Source organism: Pristiophorus japonicus, chromosome 23 (assembly GCF_044704955.1).
Source record: "Pristiophorus japonicus isolate sPriJap1 chromosome 23, sPriJap1.hap1, whole genome shotgun sequence".
In the NCBI taxonomy this organism is placed as follows: domain Eukaryota; kingdom Metazoa; phylum Chordata; class Chondrichthyes; family Pristiophoridae; genus Pristiophorus; species Pristiophorus japonicus.
In genome coordinates, this window is record NC_091999.1 from 26,312,927 (window position 1) to 26,329,625 (window position 16,699).

General features: G+C 41.7%; 1 gene segment (V, D, J or C); it reads left to right on the top strand.

Moving 5' to 3' along the window:
- Positions 1 to 2,861: 2,861 nt before the first annotated feature.
- LOC139235329 (Ig heavy chain C region-like) lies at positions 2,862 to 16,401 on the top strand. The segment is given in 7 exon segments: positions 2,862 to 2,907; positions 3,034 to 3,362; positions 4,213 to 4,258; positions 11,411 to 11,710; positions 12,508 to 12,825; positions 14,780 to 15,088; positions 16,010 to 16,401. Coding segments are annotated over 7 exon segments (1,740 nt in total).
- Positions 16,402 to 16,699: the final 298 nt, after the last annotated feature.

Sequence of the window (16,699 nt, forward strand, 5' to 3'; positions counted from 1 at the left end):
GAAGGATACACTTGCTTTGGAGAGAGTGCATCTAAGGTTCATCAGACTGACCTGATTCCTGGGACGGCAGCGGGGGTGGAGGGGGTGCGGGGATGGGGGTGGTGCTGTCCTGTGAGGAGAGATTGAGTATGTAATGTCCATATTTACGAGAAAATCAGAACATAAGAACATTAGAATTGGGAGCAGGATTAGGCCATACGGTTCCTCGAGCCTGCTCTGTCATTCAACGGGATCATGGCTGATCTTCTACCTCAACTGCACTTTCCTGCACTATCCACATATCTGAATGGAAACAAATGCAGGGCTTCGGGGAAAGGGCGGGGAATTGGGTCAATTATACAAAGTACTTCAAGTGTGGTCTAACCAAGTTTAGCATAACTTTTGCACTTTTCAATACTATCCCCCTCGAAATAAACCCGAGTTCAGGTATTCTTCTTTTTATGGAATTATTAACCTACGTCGCAACTTTTAGTGATGTGTGCATTTGCCCTCTCAGAGACCTTTGTTCCACCATCCCACTTAGATTCTTATTTTAAACGTGATAAGTGACCTCTTTATTTTTCTTACCAAAATGTAATACCCCATAATTGTCTGTGTTGACATTAATTAGTCAATTCATGTATTCTTGTAATTCGTTGCAGTGTTCCATAGTATTTACACCCCGACCTGCCCGCCCCACGTGCATTCGGAAATTTAGAAGTTGTGTTTTTGACTCCAAAATCTAAACTGTCAACATAAATTGTGAACAATAGTGGACCCAGCACTGATCCTTGTAGGATCTATCGATCTATCTATCTATCTATCTATCTATCTATCTATCTATCTATCTATCTATCTATCTATCTATCTATCTATCTATCTATCTATCTATCTATCTATCTATCTATCTATCTATCTATCTATCTATCTATCTATCTATCTATCTATCTGTCTATCTATCTATCTATCTATATATATAGATATATATATTTATATCTATATATTTATCTATCTCTTTCTCTCTATCTTTCTCTCTCTCTCTCTCTCTCTCTCTCTCTCTCTATCTATCTAGCTAGCTATATATCTAGCTAGCTAGCTACGAATCTATCTCTCTATCGATCTATCTATCTATCTATCTATTTATCTATCTATTACAGGGTTATGTGCGGTACTGATACTCCAGCTGACTGCTGCTATTGACATGGTTTCTGAGACATTGGATATACTTCCTTTCCTGAGATATGGGAACAGTTACACACATTTACACAACGCAAAAAATTAAACTTAACTCCAGTACTGTTACTGGGTACATGTGTTTATAAATAGGTCTTTTTACCATGTGAAGGTTTTGAAGTTGGCTTCCAGGCATGCGGTCAGTAGTGAGAAAACTGACCTTTGATGGACTGGACAGAACCCCACATGCTTCCTGTAAATTACACTGATGTTCGAGGCTCGCTGACGTCAGTCGGTTAGGTTACTGCCAAATATTGTGTGGGTCAGATTAGCGTGAACAAGAATGGGAGAAAGATGGTATTTAACTATTTGAACATTAAATTATTCAGTCGAACTTTTAAAATAAGAAGCATTTTACTTGGTATAACATCTCAAGAATGATTTTCCATAAATTCTTAGCTCGCCATATTATAAGATAAGATCGGAAAATAATGAATTGATCCACACGGTATCTAAGGAAAACTATTTCCAAATAAAGACCATTCTAGACCATTCAGTCACTTTATTCAGTACAGCATGAAGTGCTGGAGAGAGGTTTAATGGCCTCATCCCACACTGTAATAAGATGAGTGAGATTCGCAACGTAACTAAAACAGGTTCAATTGCCTTGAATATTCTCACAGAGAAGTGCCAGCTGCACTTCTTTAATATTCTCACAGAATTTTGCGCCTGGTCTAAACTAATGTCTCCATTATTCCAGATTAGTAGCCGCGCAGTGTGCGGTGTAATTTGCGCTGATTTGGATCCCTGAACAAACCCTCTCATAGCCCGGCTACCATTGGGTGGTGAAATGCCCAGATTGTGATCTGTTTCTGCTGGAGATGAAGCATTTACTCCTGTGATATTCTGTAACATACCGCTATGTCCTGATACACCGAGTTCCTGTTACCCGTGTCTGTTACACAGTCGGTCGCTATTAAAGTTAGCTACAAGGATTTGAATGTCGAGGTTTGCTGATCATATTATCGGTTCTGATTCACAAGATTCTCTCATAAAACGCAGGTCTGAAGCGGGCGGGACCCATTTTCTTATGTGTCTCCGTCAACTCACTCCTTTATCATCAGTCAATCGGACTTATTTTACAGCTAATTTTACAAACGGCTGTCTTAGGGTCACAGACTCAGGGGCAGTTAGTGAAATGCAATGAGAGACAATTGCATAATGTGAGGAGTATGATCTCATCTCCAGACCAAAAGTGTGTAGCTTTAGCCACGTACACCGTAAAAAGAATCACATTACCCATCTCCCGCATTTGGTTACATAGAGTGATAACAATTCAGATTATAAGCGATACTTTATTGGTACAGATGCATGGATAGATAGTGGGAGATGGAGAAACACAAAATGGCAGTGTCTTTAGACCCTGATAATGTAATTCAATCTCAGAGATTCACACCCCCTTGAAACAGTGAGAAAATAAAGGGATTTAACTTACAGTCCAGATGTGAGTCCGTTCTGTTCATGATGCGGAAGGTGTGATGTGGATCCAGAAACCGCCCCTATCTGGGAATCAATGGGCGGCGCCTGTGACCTCGCCCCCATCTCCCGGCTATTTAACTGCCGGTCATTGCGACCGCAATACAACAGTCTGGAAGTGGGTTTGCTCAGTGAGTTCTTGCCGGAACCATTCATCACACATTGCCAGGAGGATGAGGTTGGCGATTTCTCTCAGTGTGTTGCTGGTTTTCTTTTCCCGTGAGTAGTTTTTATTGTCCAATCTCTCACTGTTACTGTCTCAGTGTTAGTTTCTCTCTGGAATGTTACAGAGTCAGGAATCATTTCACCAGGATTGATCGTAGGGGTTTTTGATTATTTTCACAGGTGTCCAGTCGGATGTGGTGTTGACTCAGCCCGAGGCAGAGACCAGGATTCCCGGGGTCTCCCTGAGACTGACCTGTAAAACCAGCGGCTTCGATCTTGGTGGCAGCTACATGTACTGGATCCGCCAGATTCCCGGACAGGGGCTGGAGTGGCTGCTTCAGTATTACAGTCCATCGAACAAGTATTATGCCGCAGGGATTGCGAGCCGATTTACTGCGTCCAAAGACACTTCAAACAACATCTTCGCGCTGGACATGAAGAACCTGAAGAGCGAAGACACCGCCATCTATTACTGTGCAAGGTACCACAGCGAGAGGAACCAGGGCTGGACCCGTACAAGAACAGATCGAGAGGGAATTCAACAATTTTCATCATAACCTGACGGTCAGTAAGTGTGACAAATGCAATGTTAACAACAGTGTTCAGAACAAGACCATAAACCGCTTCTTACAAAACTAAGACACTGAGAATTCAATGGTGAAAATCTAACACACTAACCCATGTACTGAGGGGTAGTTTTGGTTGTGCTCCTGTTTAATGTGAGCAGTGTCAGCAATTGCAGAGCTGGAGATGATGCTCGATTCACTGTGCCTGGTACATGCAGGGAGCTGGTTGGAAGTGTGTTCACTTTCTATTGTGTTGTGTAAACTGTTGGCTAAATTCTAAACTTGATCAGAAGCGAATGTGTATTTGAAGTGAATGTCTATTTGAAGTGTACGTTGAGAGTTAGTACTGAGCAGAGAGTGAGGGCAGTATTTGTGCGGGTTCCTGTCACTGTGGGACTACAGCAGTGGGCCACGGTGGTATACAGAGCGAGCTTACCATACAAAAACCCCAGACATGGAATTTGCACAAACATGCGATCGCTACCACGCCAGGAGCGTCGAAGGAACTGAGGTTTAAGTAAAAATAATAAGTGGAAGTAAGATATATATATATTTAAATGTATCACATTTTTCTGCTTTATTACTCTTGATTGACATGCTGAATCTGCACAGCTGCTTCAGAAGTATTCCAATCATTTTTTATAAATATAATGAACGGTACAAACTGAAATATCTCACTGATTCACTCTTAGGGGAGTCAGAATCAGGCTTTCAAAGCTGCGTGCAAATTAATCTCTGTATTTTACAGTTAACAGTCCGCCGGAGTATTTGACACAACGTGTCTCACTGTGACGCTATGGACTACTGGGGACAAGGGACCATGGTGACGGTGACTGCAGGTAAGGAACATTCACTCATTCAGTAACTCTTGTATTTGTGTCTTTATTTTATATTTTTGTTTATTTTAATAATTATTTCGTTCACTGAAACTTGGGTTCGGTGGATTTTGTTTTGAGATTTTTTGCAATGCTCAATGTGATTCTGCTGCAAAATGATTATAGAATTCAACAGTTTCTCCACAGAAAATGTTGTTGATGTGATTTGGTGTTTATTCGCTGACGACTGTGTGCCTGGGTTACTTTAAATACTTTATGGTTGTTACACTGTTTGACGTTTCTGCAATGTTTAATCTCGGTGACCTCTGATTGTTGCAGTTCTTCTGATCGAATGCAAACATTGTGTTTAAATCTATTTAAAGGAACATTGTAGGCACAAAACAGAAAGCTTAGCGATCAGTAAATAATCTTAAGGAATTTAATGTTTTTTAATTAAAATTACATTCTCATCAACTGAGCGAATGATCCCGAACTCTCAGATTAAATACGTGAAGTGTTACTGTAATTAAGAACTGAAAAATTAATATTTCCAGCCGGAAGATTTAAATTAATATTACTAACATTATTATAATGTAGTAATATCACCAATTATTATTAAATATGCTATAATATGAACATTAATTTATTCAGCATGATCTGTCAAATCACAATTCTGCTGTCAGTATTTTACATTTCTGTTGAATTCAATCATTAGTTATTTCATTGTTAGGCGGGTTTGGTGATTGTGTAATGAGATTTTTTGCAAGGATACATTTGATTCTGCTGAAAGAGTTTATAGAATGAAGGGTCTGCTCCATGAAAGATTCTGTCGAGGGATTCCGCCCCTCAGTGATGTGATTTAGTGTTGATCTGCTGAGGAGAGTTTGTGCCTGTGTTACTCAGAATACCGAGAATTTGTGAAGCAGTTTCGCGTTTCTACAATGTTTAATATCGGTGTCAGCGAGCAGCAGCAGGTTTACGCTCGAATGCAATAATGATATATGTTTGAAACTGTTTGGAAACAGATTGTAGGCAGAGAACAGGAAGGTGTTAGAAATCATAAATCATTGAAATGTATTTTAACATAACAATTATTGAAGTGATAATTATATATTCAACTATTAATCTATGTTTACGATGCTGATATTTTATTGTGTGAAATGTAACTAATTACCATATACATAATTAATAAGTGTTTAGGTTGTAGTGGAATTAAATTAATATTAACCAACCGATTATAATGCGATACCTCCCAGTGTTATTAAAATATGCTATAAGTTCAATTCTCATTTACTTAATATTATTCGCCTTCCAAAATCCTGCTGTACACTGGGCACCATTAAAGAGAGCGGAAACTTTTAGAGGCTGGATACAGTTATTAATTATGCCTGCAATTATTTCACTGACAACAGACTGATTCCAGCGCTGTGTTCAGATTGATTAGGGTTTTCAATTACTTGCTACCTCCTGTTTACACAGATGCATGACTGAGCACAATTATTTGTAACTTAAAGCCGTGTTTTATATTGCATTTTTTCCATTTAATATATCTGCCGGTGTATGACATTCTTACTGTGCAGCCGAAATTTGTTATTGAATAGATATTGTGTGTTGTTTGATAGAATTATCACTAAACTAATCTTGAACACTTTGCAAGACCAAAAGCTGTCTCTCAATAACAAATCTTGGCTGTATTAGTAAGGCTGAAATTCTGCACATTAAGTTAATTTCAAATGTTTCAGGTAAGTGTGCTTCTGAGGAGGAAGGGCCAGACAGGCACTCAGATTATTTTCAATAATCAGCGAACATGAACATTAATTAGAATGTAACATCAGTGATCATTTATTAAACATAAATGATCCCTTGCAATTGCGTTGCATACTGGTTCGTATTATAGTTATTGCAAAACCTCAATGGTTGGAGAGAATGTTTAATTAATTCCTAAATTAATTTATAAATCAATGCATTTATAACTCGGCTGTGCTGAGTTCGATAAGGTGCCGCTGCAGATTTTAGTGAATTAACTTCCTGTTTTGCCTCGATGATTTTACACGTTATATTTACTGATGAAAATATATCAAATTAGTGGGTGATCAGGTTTCAATGTAGATGTCTCCTGGATTGTGACATTCTTATTCTGTCACCGAGTCCCATGCGACAGGCAGCAAATTCCCGTGGAATGTGAATTATTTCCAGATACTTGCTTTCAGGGGAGTTAATTTTTGCACGGTTTAGAAGATAGCTGACAGAGATGGGAAAATGGCTGGATGTTGCAGAGTCTCTCAAATTAATATCAGTTTAATTTTAAAAAATTTGCAGAGTTGAGGTGGTTGGAAATTGACAAGAAATAAATTAGAAATCAAACAGCTTAATTGAAATTAAGAGATTGAACTGGACTCTCTGCCTGGAGCACCATTGTTGCACCGTTTGTGTTTGTTCTGTTTCTGTGCGCCTGCTCACTGTGTGAGAATCAGGAGTCCTTCTGACTGGTTGTAAACCTTCTGGGTTGTGATTCTGTATTGCGGAGAGTGTAATTTAACTCAGTTATTTAAGGAACTGGTATATGTGAGAAACGTGAAAGATTTAATTTAAGTTTGATGAGTCGCCGCAGAAATGAAATCGGTAACCCAGATTGTGGTAATCAGAAGGAGCAGTTCCGAAACACCACGGGAAGACAGTAGAAGGAGCTTTAATCATTTTCTAACCCGGTTGTACCTGCCCTGGGAGTGTTTGATGGGACAGGGCAGAAGGAGCTTTACTCTGTATCTAGCCCATGCTGTATGTGCCCTGGGAGTGTTTGATGGGACAGTGTAGAGGGAGTGTTACTCTGTATCTGACCCATACTGTACCTGCTCTGGGCATGTTTGATGGGACAATGTAGAGGGAGCTTTACTCTGTATCTTGACCCATGCTGTACCTGCCCTGTGCGGATTGATGGCACAGTACAGAAATAATTTTACTCGGAATCTAAACCTTGTTATATTTGACCCGTCTTACAGGGTAGTGTAGTTTAATATGCATTCATCCTTTGCTTTACATGACCTTACAGCGCCAGACAGATCAGTGAAGAGGGAGATTTACTCTATCGAATCTATCTTGTATCTCATTTGAGTGATTTTCTAAAAATATTGAAGAAACTTCAATCTGCATGTAACTAATTAGTAATGTTTATGCAGTTTGAGCATCAGATAATTATTGAATGAGATTGGTCTGAACCTAAGGTTATCCACTTTGGTGGTAAAAACAGAGAGGCAGACTATTATCTGAATGGTGACAGATTAGGTAAAGGGGAGGTGCAACGAGACCTGGGTATCATGGTACATAATTTATTGAAGGTTGTCATGCAGGTACAGCAGGCGGTTAAGAAAGCAAATGGCATGTTGGCCTTCATAGCGAGAGGATTTGAGTACAGGGAAGGGAGGTGTTATTACAGTTGTACAGGGTCTTGGTGAGGCCACACCTGGAGTATTGTGTACAATTTTGGTCTCCTAACTTGAGGAAGGACATTTTTGCTATTGAGGGAGTGCAGCGAAGGTTCACCAGACTGATTTCCAGGCTGGCGGGAATGACATATCAAGAAAGACTGGATCAACTAGGCTTGTATTCACTGGAGTTCAGAAGAATGAGAGGGGATCTCATAGAAACCTTTTAAATTCTGACGGGTTTAGACAGATTAGATGCAGGAAGAATGTTCCCAATGTTGGGAAAGTCCAGAATCAGGGGTCACAGTCTAAGGATAAGGGGTAAACCATTTAGTACCGAGATTATGAGACACTTCTTCACCCAGAGAGTGGTGAACGTGTGGAATTCTCAGCCACAGAAAGTTGTTGAGGCCAATTCACTAAATATATTCAAAAACGAGTTAGATGACGTCCTTACTACTCGGGGGATCAAGGGGTATGGCGAGAAAGCAGGAATGGGTTACTGAAGTTGCATGTTCAGCCATGAACTCATTGAATGGCGGTGCAAGCTCGAAGGGCCGAATGGCCTGCTCCTGCACCTATTTTCTATGTTGCTATGTTTCAATGTTTCTAAGCTCACTTTCCGAACAAACAGTTTCAGGAAAGCAGCGCCTCGTCCGATCTGATGGGTGCTCCAATTTATTTTGGCAATGTTGTACCTGCACTGAGACTGTTTGATGGGACACTGTAGAGGAAGATTATTCTGTACCTGTCTTGGGAGTGTATGATGGGACAGTGTAGAGAAAGCATTATTCTTTATCCAAGCCTTACTGTACCTGCCGTGAATGTGTTTAATTAGCAGTGTGGAGGGAAATTTACTTTTTATCTAACTCGTGCCGTACCTGCCCTGGGAGTGTTTGATGTGACAGTGAAGAGGGAGCTTTACTTTGCAACTGACCCGTGCTTTAACTTATCTGGCAGTGCTTGATGGGACATTGCAGAGATAGCTTTACTCAGTATTTAACCTTTTATTTACAAGGACGCGGAGCTTAATTGGGTCCTTCAATATCGATTGATCTTCTATTTAATCAGAGCTATATATCAGTGGGTGCGCTTTAATGGATCAGTGTATGGGAAGCTTTTCTTTGTACTTGTGATAATTGTGCTTAATTAATCGATCAATTTGATAACGCATTTTATGGGGAGATATTTCGTAGCACATCTCTGCAGTTCTTGAGCTGGGAATGTTTGACGGGATAGTATAGATAACATATTACTCTGTGTGCAACACTTGCTATACCTGTCCTGACCCACACGGCAGCACAGCGGGAGCTTTGTTCTCTTATCCGTGCTGTATCTGACCTGAGAGTGCTTGGTCAGGCAATGTTCAAGGCACCGTTATCTGCGACTAACAGATAGCAGATAAACTACTCATGCCAGATATAAACAATAAATCGTCCCATTGCCCAGATTAAACAACGCACATTCATTGATGTTTCTATTCTTTCTGAAAAAAATGCCCAATTTTTAATGCGTTATTAATGTTTGAACATTTTGAGCATTAGATTACTATTGAAAACGATTGGCCTGATCCTCAGCTCACTTTCAGAACAAACCGTTTCAGGAAGTGAATAACGCTCCAGAAAGCAGCGCCTGTTCTGATCTGTTGGGAGGCTGTAAGTTATTTTCACAATTTAAATGGAGAATATAGGGACTGCCGCTTCAAATAACCGTCATGGGGACCTCATGTTTAGAAACATTATTTTGTCCAATTTTTCCTGTAATGTTCAAGGCAGGGAGAAACTTTGATGAGATGCAGCTATTGGCCTGGGTCACAACACAAGGCACACAGTCACTGAGCTGCAATTCTGTGAAACATTTAAAGAGATAGACTCAACCTGCAATAAGTCATCATTCGTAATGAATTTAAGCCTTTCTAACAACATGCGATTGACTAATTTGCGTCAGATTTATAAGATCCCTTTATTTTAAATATCCTCTTTCATTTTAACGAACAATAAAAATAGATCTGGTAGAGGTGTCCAAAATATGAAGCGTTTCCTTCCATTAAATGTAGAAGAACTATTCCCACTGACTCGTGTAGAATGATAGTATCTCACAGCACTGAAACAGGCCATTCAGGCATCGTGCTTGTGCCGGTTCTGAAAGAGCTGTCCAATTTAGCCAAACTCACCAGGGTTTTCCTTGTAAACGTGCACATGAGTCCTCCTGAAGTAGAGGAGGAACTGCCTGGAGCATTCCTGAAATTACCAACCCTCTGTGTGAAAAAATTACCCCAATTTTCCCTTTTGATCTTTTGCCAATTATTTTAAATCTGTGATCTTTAGTTACCCACCTACTTTCCAGCGGAAGCAGTTTCTCCCTACTTGCTCTATCAAAACCTGTCATAATGTTGAATATCTCTCTTAGGTCTCCTCTTAACCTCTGCTCTAAGGAGAACGGCCCAGCTTCTCCAATCTTTCCACATAACTGAAGACCACATCCCTGGCATCATCCTGGTAAAAGCCTCCCCTCTACACTCCCCAAGGGCTTGACATCCTTCCTACATTGTTGTTACAGAATTGTGCACAATACGCCAGCTGAGGTCTAACACGTGATCTGTAAGTTTAGCATAACCGCCTTGTTTTGTAGTCAATGGCCCATTTACAAAGTCATCTATCCCATACGCTTTCATAACTGTCTTACCAGTTTGCCCTGCCCCCTTCAAAGATTTGTGAATATGTACATCTAGATCTCTCTATTCGTGCATCCCCTCCAAACAATACTACTTAGATTATACTGCATCTCCATCTTCCACCCAATGTGCATTGCTTCTCAATGATTCGCATTAAATTGCAATTGCCATGTCCTGATCCATTTCATTTATCACCCTCATGGAGTCTGCTGCTATCATGCTCACTATTGGCTACGTTGCCAGGTTTTGCATCACCTTCGAACTTCGAAATTGTATTCCCTATAACCAAGTCCAGATCATTGTTATATAACAAGAACAACAATAGGAATTGAAATGGGCCATTTAAGGAGAAACTTCCAATTAATCAGTTTTTGGAGTGGTATTTTATTCGGATTATTAATTGAGTGGGAGGGAGGAGGAAACTCAAGGGACATGCAATCAATAGGATGGAATAGAGCCCAGATCACAGTGCACTGAGGGACATCGCTCTCCCTCAAAAGCTGAGAAAGAAAGGGAGAAATTCGACTCAATCGCGGTTCACCTACAGTTTGAATCTTAGAAACTAGACTATGGAAATGCTACCTGTTGAATTATGTGGTAGGCAAATTTAGAGGGTTTTTTGCTAACGTCCGAAGCAGGAATTCCGCTGTTACTTTGAAGTGCAGTCACTGTTGTTTTCTAGGGATACGCCGCAGGCAATGTGCACAGAGCAAATTTCCCCAAACTGCAATTAAATAAAGGACCAGAAATGGTGCTGATTGAGAAATAAATGCTGGCCGAAATAGCAGGAACACATCTCTGTTCTTCTATTGTATGGTCCAATGTAGGATTCTTTATTGACGAGTTGTGTAAAGGTTCTTGTTGTGTAATATGATAGAGCTCGGGGATAGAAAGGTGTGTTCCTGACCAGCGCATTGACAGGTGCTTATCATGGAACTGACAGAAACTCAAATGCCCGTGTAATCTTTGATGGGGAAATGGTGGAATTACTTTATTCTGCAGTCAAATTTCGAGTTGTTTATTTCTTTTATAATCATGGATTACAGAGTCTAACTTGTTCAATGGGCCATTTTTTCCCAGTAACATCGTCTCCCCCTACCCTCTACGCCCTGCTCTCCTCCTGTGAACAACCAAGCACCGATGGCTCCATCACATACGGTTGTTTGGCGATGGACTACTCCCCCGATATCACCAGCCTTTCCTGGAAGAAAGATAAAGTGCCGATCACCACTGGATTGAAGACCTACCCGCCAGTGCTCAACAAGAAGGGAACCTACACCCAGAGCAGCCAGTTAACCATCACCGAGTCAGATGTGGGGAGCAGCACAATCTATTGCGAGGTTCGACGTGGTGTGTCGGTCTGGGCCATCACAATGCCAGGTTAGTGGTGTGGGATACAGGGCAAACTGTGATAAGGTGAGAAATTATATTCAACTTGTATAGAAATTTGGTTAGACCACACTTAGAGTACTGTGTACAGTTCTGCTCTCCATATCATACTTGGAGTACTGTGCACAGTTGTGGCCTCCAAATCATACTTAGAGTACTGTGTACAGTTCTGCTCTCCCTATCATACTTATAATAATGTGTACAGTTCTGATCTCCATATTACACTTAGAGTATTGTGTACAGTTCTGATTTCCATATAATACTTAAAATACTGTGCACAGTTCTAGTCTCCTTATCACATTTAGAATATTACTCACAATTCTGGTTTCCCTCTCATACTTAGAATAGTGTCTAAAGTTCTGGTCTCCATATCATACTTAGAATATTATGCACAGTTCCGGTCTCCACATCACAGTTTGAATATTGTACACAGTTCTGTTCTCCATATCACACTTAGAATATTGTTTGAATTCTGGCTTCCATCACCTACTTAGAATACGGTGTAAAGTTCTGGTCTCCATATCATACTTAGAATATTATGCATAATTCTGGTCTCCATATCACACTTAGAATACTGTGCATGGTTCTGGTCCCCACATCGCACTTAGAATATTATGCACAGTTCTGGTCTGCCTATTACACTGAGAATAATGTGCACAGTTCTGCTCTCTGTAAATGCCAGGTTAATGTTAGCCTGACAGCAAATAACCTGTTAAAATATAAGGACACTTTGCATTTCTTAATCATTTATTTTCTGAGCAATGTCAGTAATATGTTTTTTTTTGAAGATCCTGAACGGGACATCGTTCCTCCAACTGTTCTCCTCACGCTGAGTTCCACTGAACAAATCACCAGCAGCAGATATGCAAGCGCTGTGTGTTCAATCATCGATTTCCGGCCAAAGTCACTGACCGTGAATTGGCTGAAAAGTGGACAACTCCTGGATTCGGGCTTCATCACCTCTCCCGTCTTTAAGGTGAACGGGAACTTCTCGACGGCCAGTCGGCTGACGGTCCCCGCCGAGGAATGGTTCACAAGCTCGGTCTACACCTGCCAGGTCACTCATCAAGGGGTCATGCAAAGCCGTAACTTCAGCAGATCTCAGGGTAAGAGGCACAATCCCGGGAGGTTCCAGACCATTCTGAGCGCTGACCTCAGTCATGACTTTTATTGGAATTAGTAAAAAGCAGAGGACTGTTCCTAATTTCCAATCATGCAGTTTGTGTATTCTTGCGATACAAACTTGCCTTTATACAGCGCTTTCAGCGACCACAGACTGAACCAAAGCGCTTGCCAGCCAATGAATTAAGTTGTGAAATGTGGTCACAGTTGTAATTTACAAAGTACGGCAGTCATTTAGTGCACAGCAAGCTCCCACAAACAGCAGTGTGATAATGACCATTTTTTTTTGAGTGATATTTTTTGACGGATAAATATTCCCATGCCACCAGGGAGAACTCCTCTGCTTTTCATTGAAGTAATGCCAGGGTATCTTTTACCTCCACCTGAGAGGACAGACGGATCCTCGGTTTAACAGCTGATCTGACAGACGGCACCTCCGATCGTGTGCCATGCCCCCAGTGCTGCACTGGGAGACTCAGCTTACATTTTGTGATCAAGTATCTGGAGTGGGAATTCAATCCAGGATCTTCTGGTTCAGGATTCCTCATTGATCAGGATTTATTAACCTCGCCGAAGAAGCTTTCCTCTTGCTCTGATGTCAGGCAGTGAGTGAAATGTCCTTAGTCACAGGTTTATCCTGAGTTGGCTGGTCATATACGGAGTGGCAGTAGGAGTCTGGAACCCTTTCCTGCCAACTGTCCAGGAATCCTGCTAGAATGGGCATCTACCCTATTCAGAGCACTGAGCCCAATTCTCGGCTCCGCACCTCAGGAAGGATATACATGGAGGCGCTAAACTGCAGGTTTACCCGAATTAAACCGTGGCTAATAATGTAAAATGAGCAGGAGACGAGTATAGAACGTTAAGAGAGGATCCAATTGAGGTGTTTAAGTTGATAAATGGAATTGATCGAGTAGATATAGAAACATTTATTTAGTTTGATGGGAGAGTCCAGAACAAGTAGCAGAAACTTAACATTAGAGTTAGGCCGTGCAGAGGTGATGTTACAAAGGATGGTTTCACAGGAAGAATAGTGCAAGTCGGGATTTCCCTCCCCAAAAGCTGATGAAGCTTGCTTTCAATTGAAAAGTTGAAAATTGAGATTGATAGATTTTTGTTAGGCAAGGTTATCAAGGGTTACGTAACCAAGGCGTGAAGATGGTGTTGATTGTTGATCAGCCATGATCTAACTGGTTGGCGGGACAGGATGGATGGACTGAATGGCCACCTCCTGTTCCTATGTTGCTATTAATGCCCTGAGGTCATATTTCACTCTGAGTCTCTCTCACCAGACATGATAAATGTTTAGTAATTACAGAAGTTAACAAACTACCTCACATCATTACAAATGATGCCCCACCACAAAGACCCCTTGGAACTCCATTCTCCCGACCTTGCACGACTCATCTGACGGGGGCTGTGACTGGTTCCTGCACATTTTCACTGCAACAAGAGACCAGAAACTTAACTTTGTTTCCTGTGTCGCATAAATCCTGAAATTAATTTGACACTGGATTTGAACCAGTATAATGCTGGTGTAAATCTCTTGAACTTCGGGCTATTCGGGCTTCAGCTATTATAACCAGCGGAGATGAATTTGGGTGCAAGGATCTACAGACGGGCTTAAAGGAGCAAGGGATTTCAGGAAGAGCACTATTCAATGCCTAACACAATTGCGCCCCAATGTATTCCCATTTTACGCCGGGTATTTGCTTCACAGCCCATTACAGGTGGCTCTGGCTGCAAATACACAAGAAATGTTACAGATCTCCTGGAATCGTTGCCAATTCATTGTCCTTCCAATACCGCCGGTCTTAAAGCAACAGCGAGAGGTTGATATCTCAAAAGTGATATATCCCCTTGAAAGAGTTAAGGCTAAATATTGGTGCCCTGATTCTGAAGCTGCAGATTTTCCTGACTTTCATTCCTATTTCGCAGTGGATGTCCCATGCAGCGATTCAAAAATCACTCTTCGCCCACCGTCACTGGAACAGGTCTTACTGGAGGCGACGGTGACCTTAACCTGCATCGTGTCTGACGCTCCTTATGGACTCACCGTGTCCTGGACCCGAGAAAAGGAGGCTTTGAAATCAGAGATTGTTGTCCAACCTGGAGAGGATCCCAACAGTGTGATCAGCAACTTAAACATCTCGACACAAGACTGGCTGAGTGGGGATAAGTTCTATTGCGTGGTGAGCCATCAGGATATGCCGACTCCTATCAGAGATTCCATTCACAAGGAAAAGGGTGAGCGGGGAGATTGTTGCAATAAGTGAGATACTGTGATTATTTCCAGTGCATGTTCAAGGGCCAATTCATTATATAAAGTGTTTAATGGGCTACTCTGATCATTCAGTTTGGTAATTCCACGAACTCAGCACTCTGGGACCTGACATTATGTATTTTAGGGGAAACTGGATAAGTCCATGAGCGAGAAAGGAATAGAAGGGTATGTTATTAGGATTAGATTAAGTGAGCTAAGAGGAGGCTGATGTGGAACATACACACCGGCATAGACCAGTTGGCCAAATCTCCTCATTCTGTGCAGTAAATTCTATGTAATTTTCCAGACCAATCCTTCAAGATTTCAGAGAGAAGGATTGTGTTCCCTCTGCTGCGGGATGGAACACCAGAGAGGCCCCAGAGGGGAAAAGGAAAAGCGTTAAAATTTAATGGAGTGTCCATTTCTCTCACATCTAACCACCTGAAATTGGAAGAATTTAAATGAGGAAGGCGAGTTGTGGGCGCGGTGGTCTCACAGTCCAAACGGGAGAACGGGAAGATTGGAAGCCGAGTGAGGAGGTTTCAGATCGCGGGGGCTGGGTTAGGCAGGGACCCTGGATCCAGGGGGTAGAGGTAAGGGCAATTGCCACCTGGGTGCAGCGGTCCCCGCCTCGCTATAACTGCAGGGATTTACACAGTGTGTCAAACCGGACCAGCGACAGTTAAACACCAAATGGTGGTTAAAATAGAAGATTCCAGTCTCATTTAAATATTTTACTCAAATATAATATTACAACCGGGAGTGGGCGCGTTGAGGTCGGGATTCCGAATTTTACCAATTTAAAAATTTCCACGACCAAAGCCCGCCATCTGTATTGAATTAAAGTTTCCCCATTGTCTCTGGAACTGTCCAGTTCATTGGCCTTTATTGTAACTTTTCTATAGCGAAAGCTCCACGGGAACCAGCCGTATCTGTCCTCCTGCCCTCGGCAGAAGAAGTCTCCGCTCAGAGGTTGGTCAGCCTCACCTGCTTAGTGAGAGGTTTCTCCCCCCGAGAGATCTTCGTCAAATGGACCGTCAATGACAAGCCGGTGGATTCGGGCAACTACAAGAACACCGAGGTGATGGCGGAGAACGGCAGCAGATCCTTCTTCATGTACAGCCTGCTATCCATTGCAGCCGAGGAGTGGTCCAGCGGCGCTTCTTACTCCTGTGTGGTGGGACATGAAGCGATCCCCTTGAAGATCACCAACAGAACCGTCAATAAATCCAGCGGTAAACCCAGTTTCGTCAACATTTCCCTTGTTCTGATGGACACCGTCAATTCTTGTCAATGAGAATCTCTCGATTGCATTTCAGTTCTTAAATAAAAAACAATAAATGGCTTTTTTTTCCAATCATGAGTTAAACACACAGCCGCTCAATTAACTATGTTTCCTATTTTTGCCAATGTCAGGGCTGTTTATCTGAAGTCGGGTGTTTGCGCGTCTCGCTCCCAAGGCTTGTACAGCCAGCGCTCCCAGCTCAGATACACCATGCGTTGGAGACTGGGTGAAGTTCTCTCATTACAGGATTCCTGAAAGTAACTTCAGCAGAGAGAGAGTAAAGGGTAATTTTAACTCACTGTACCTCTCA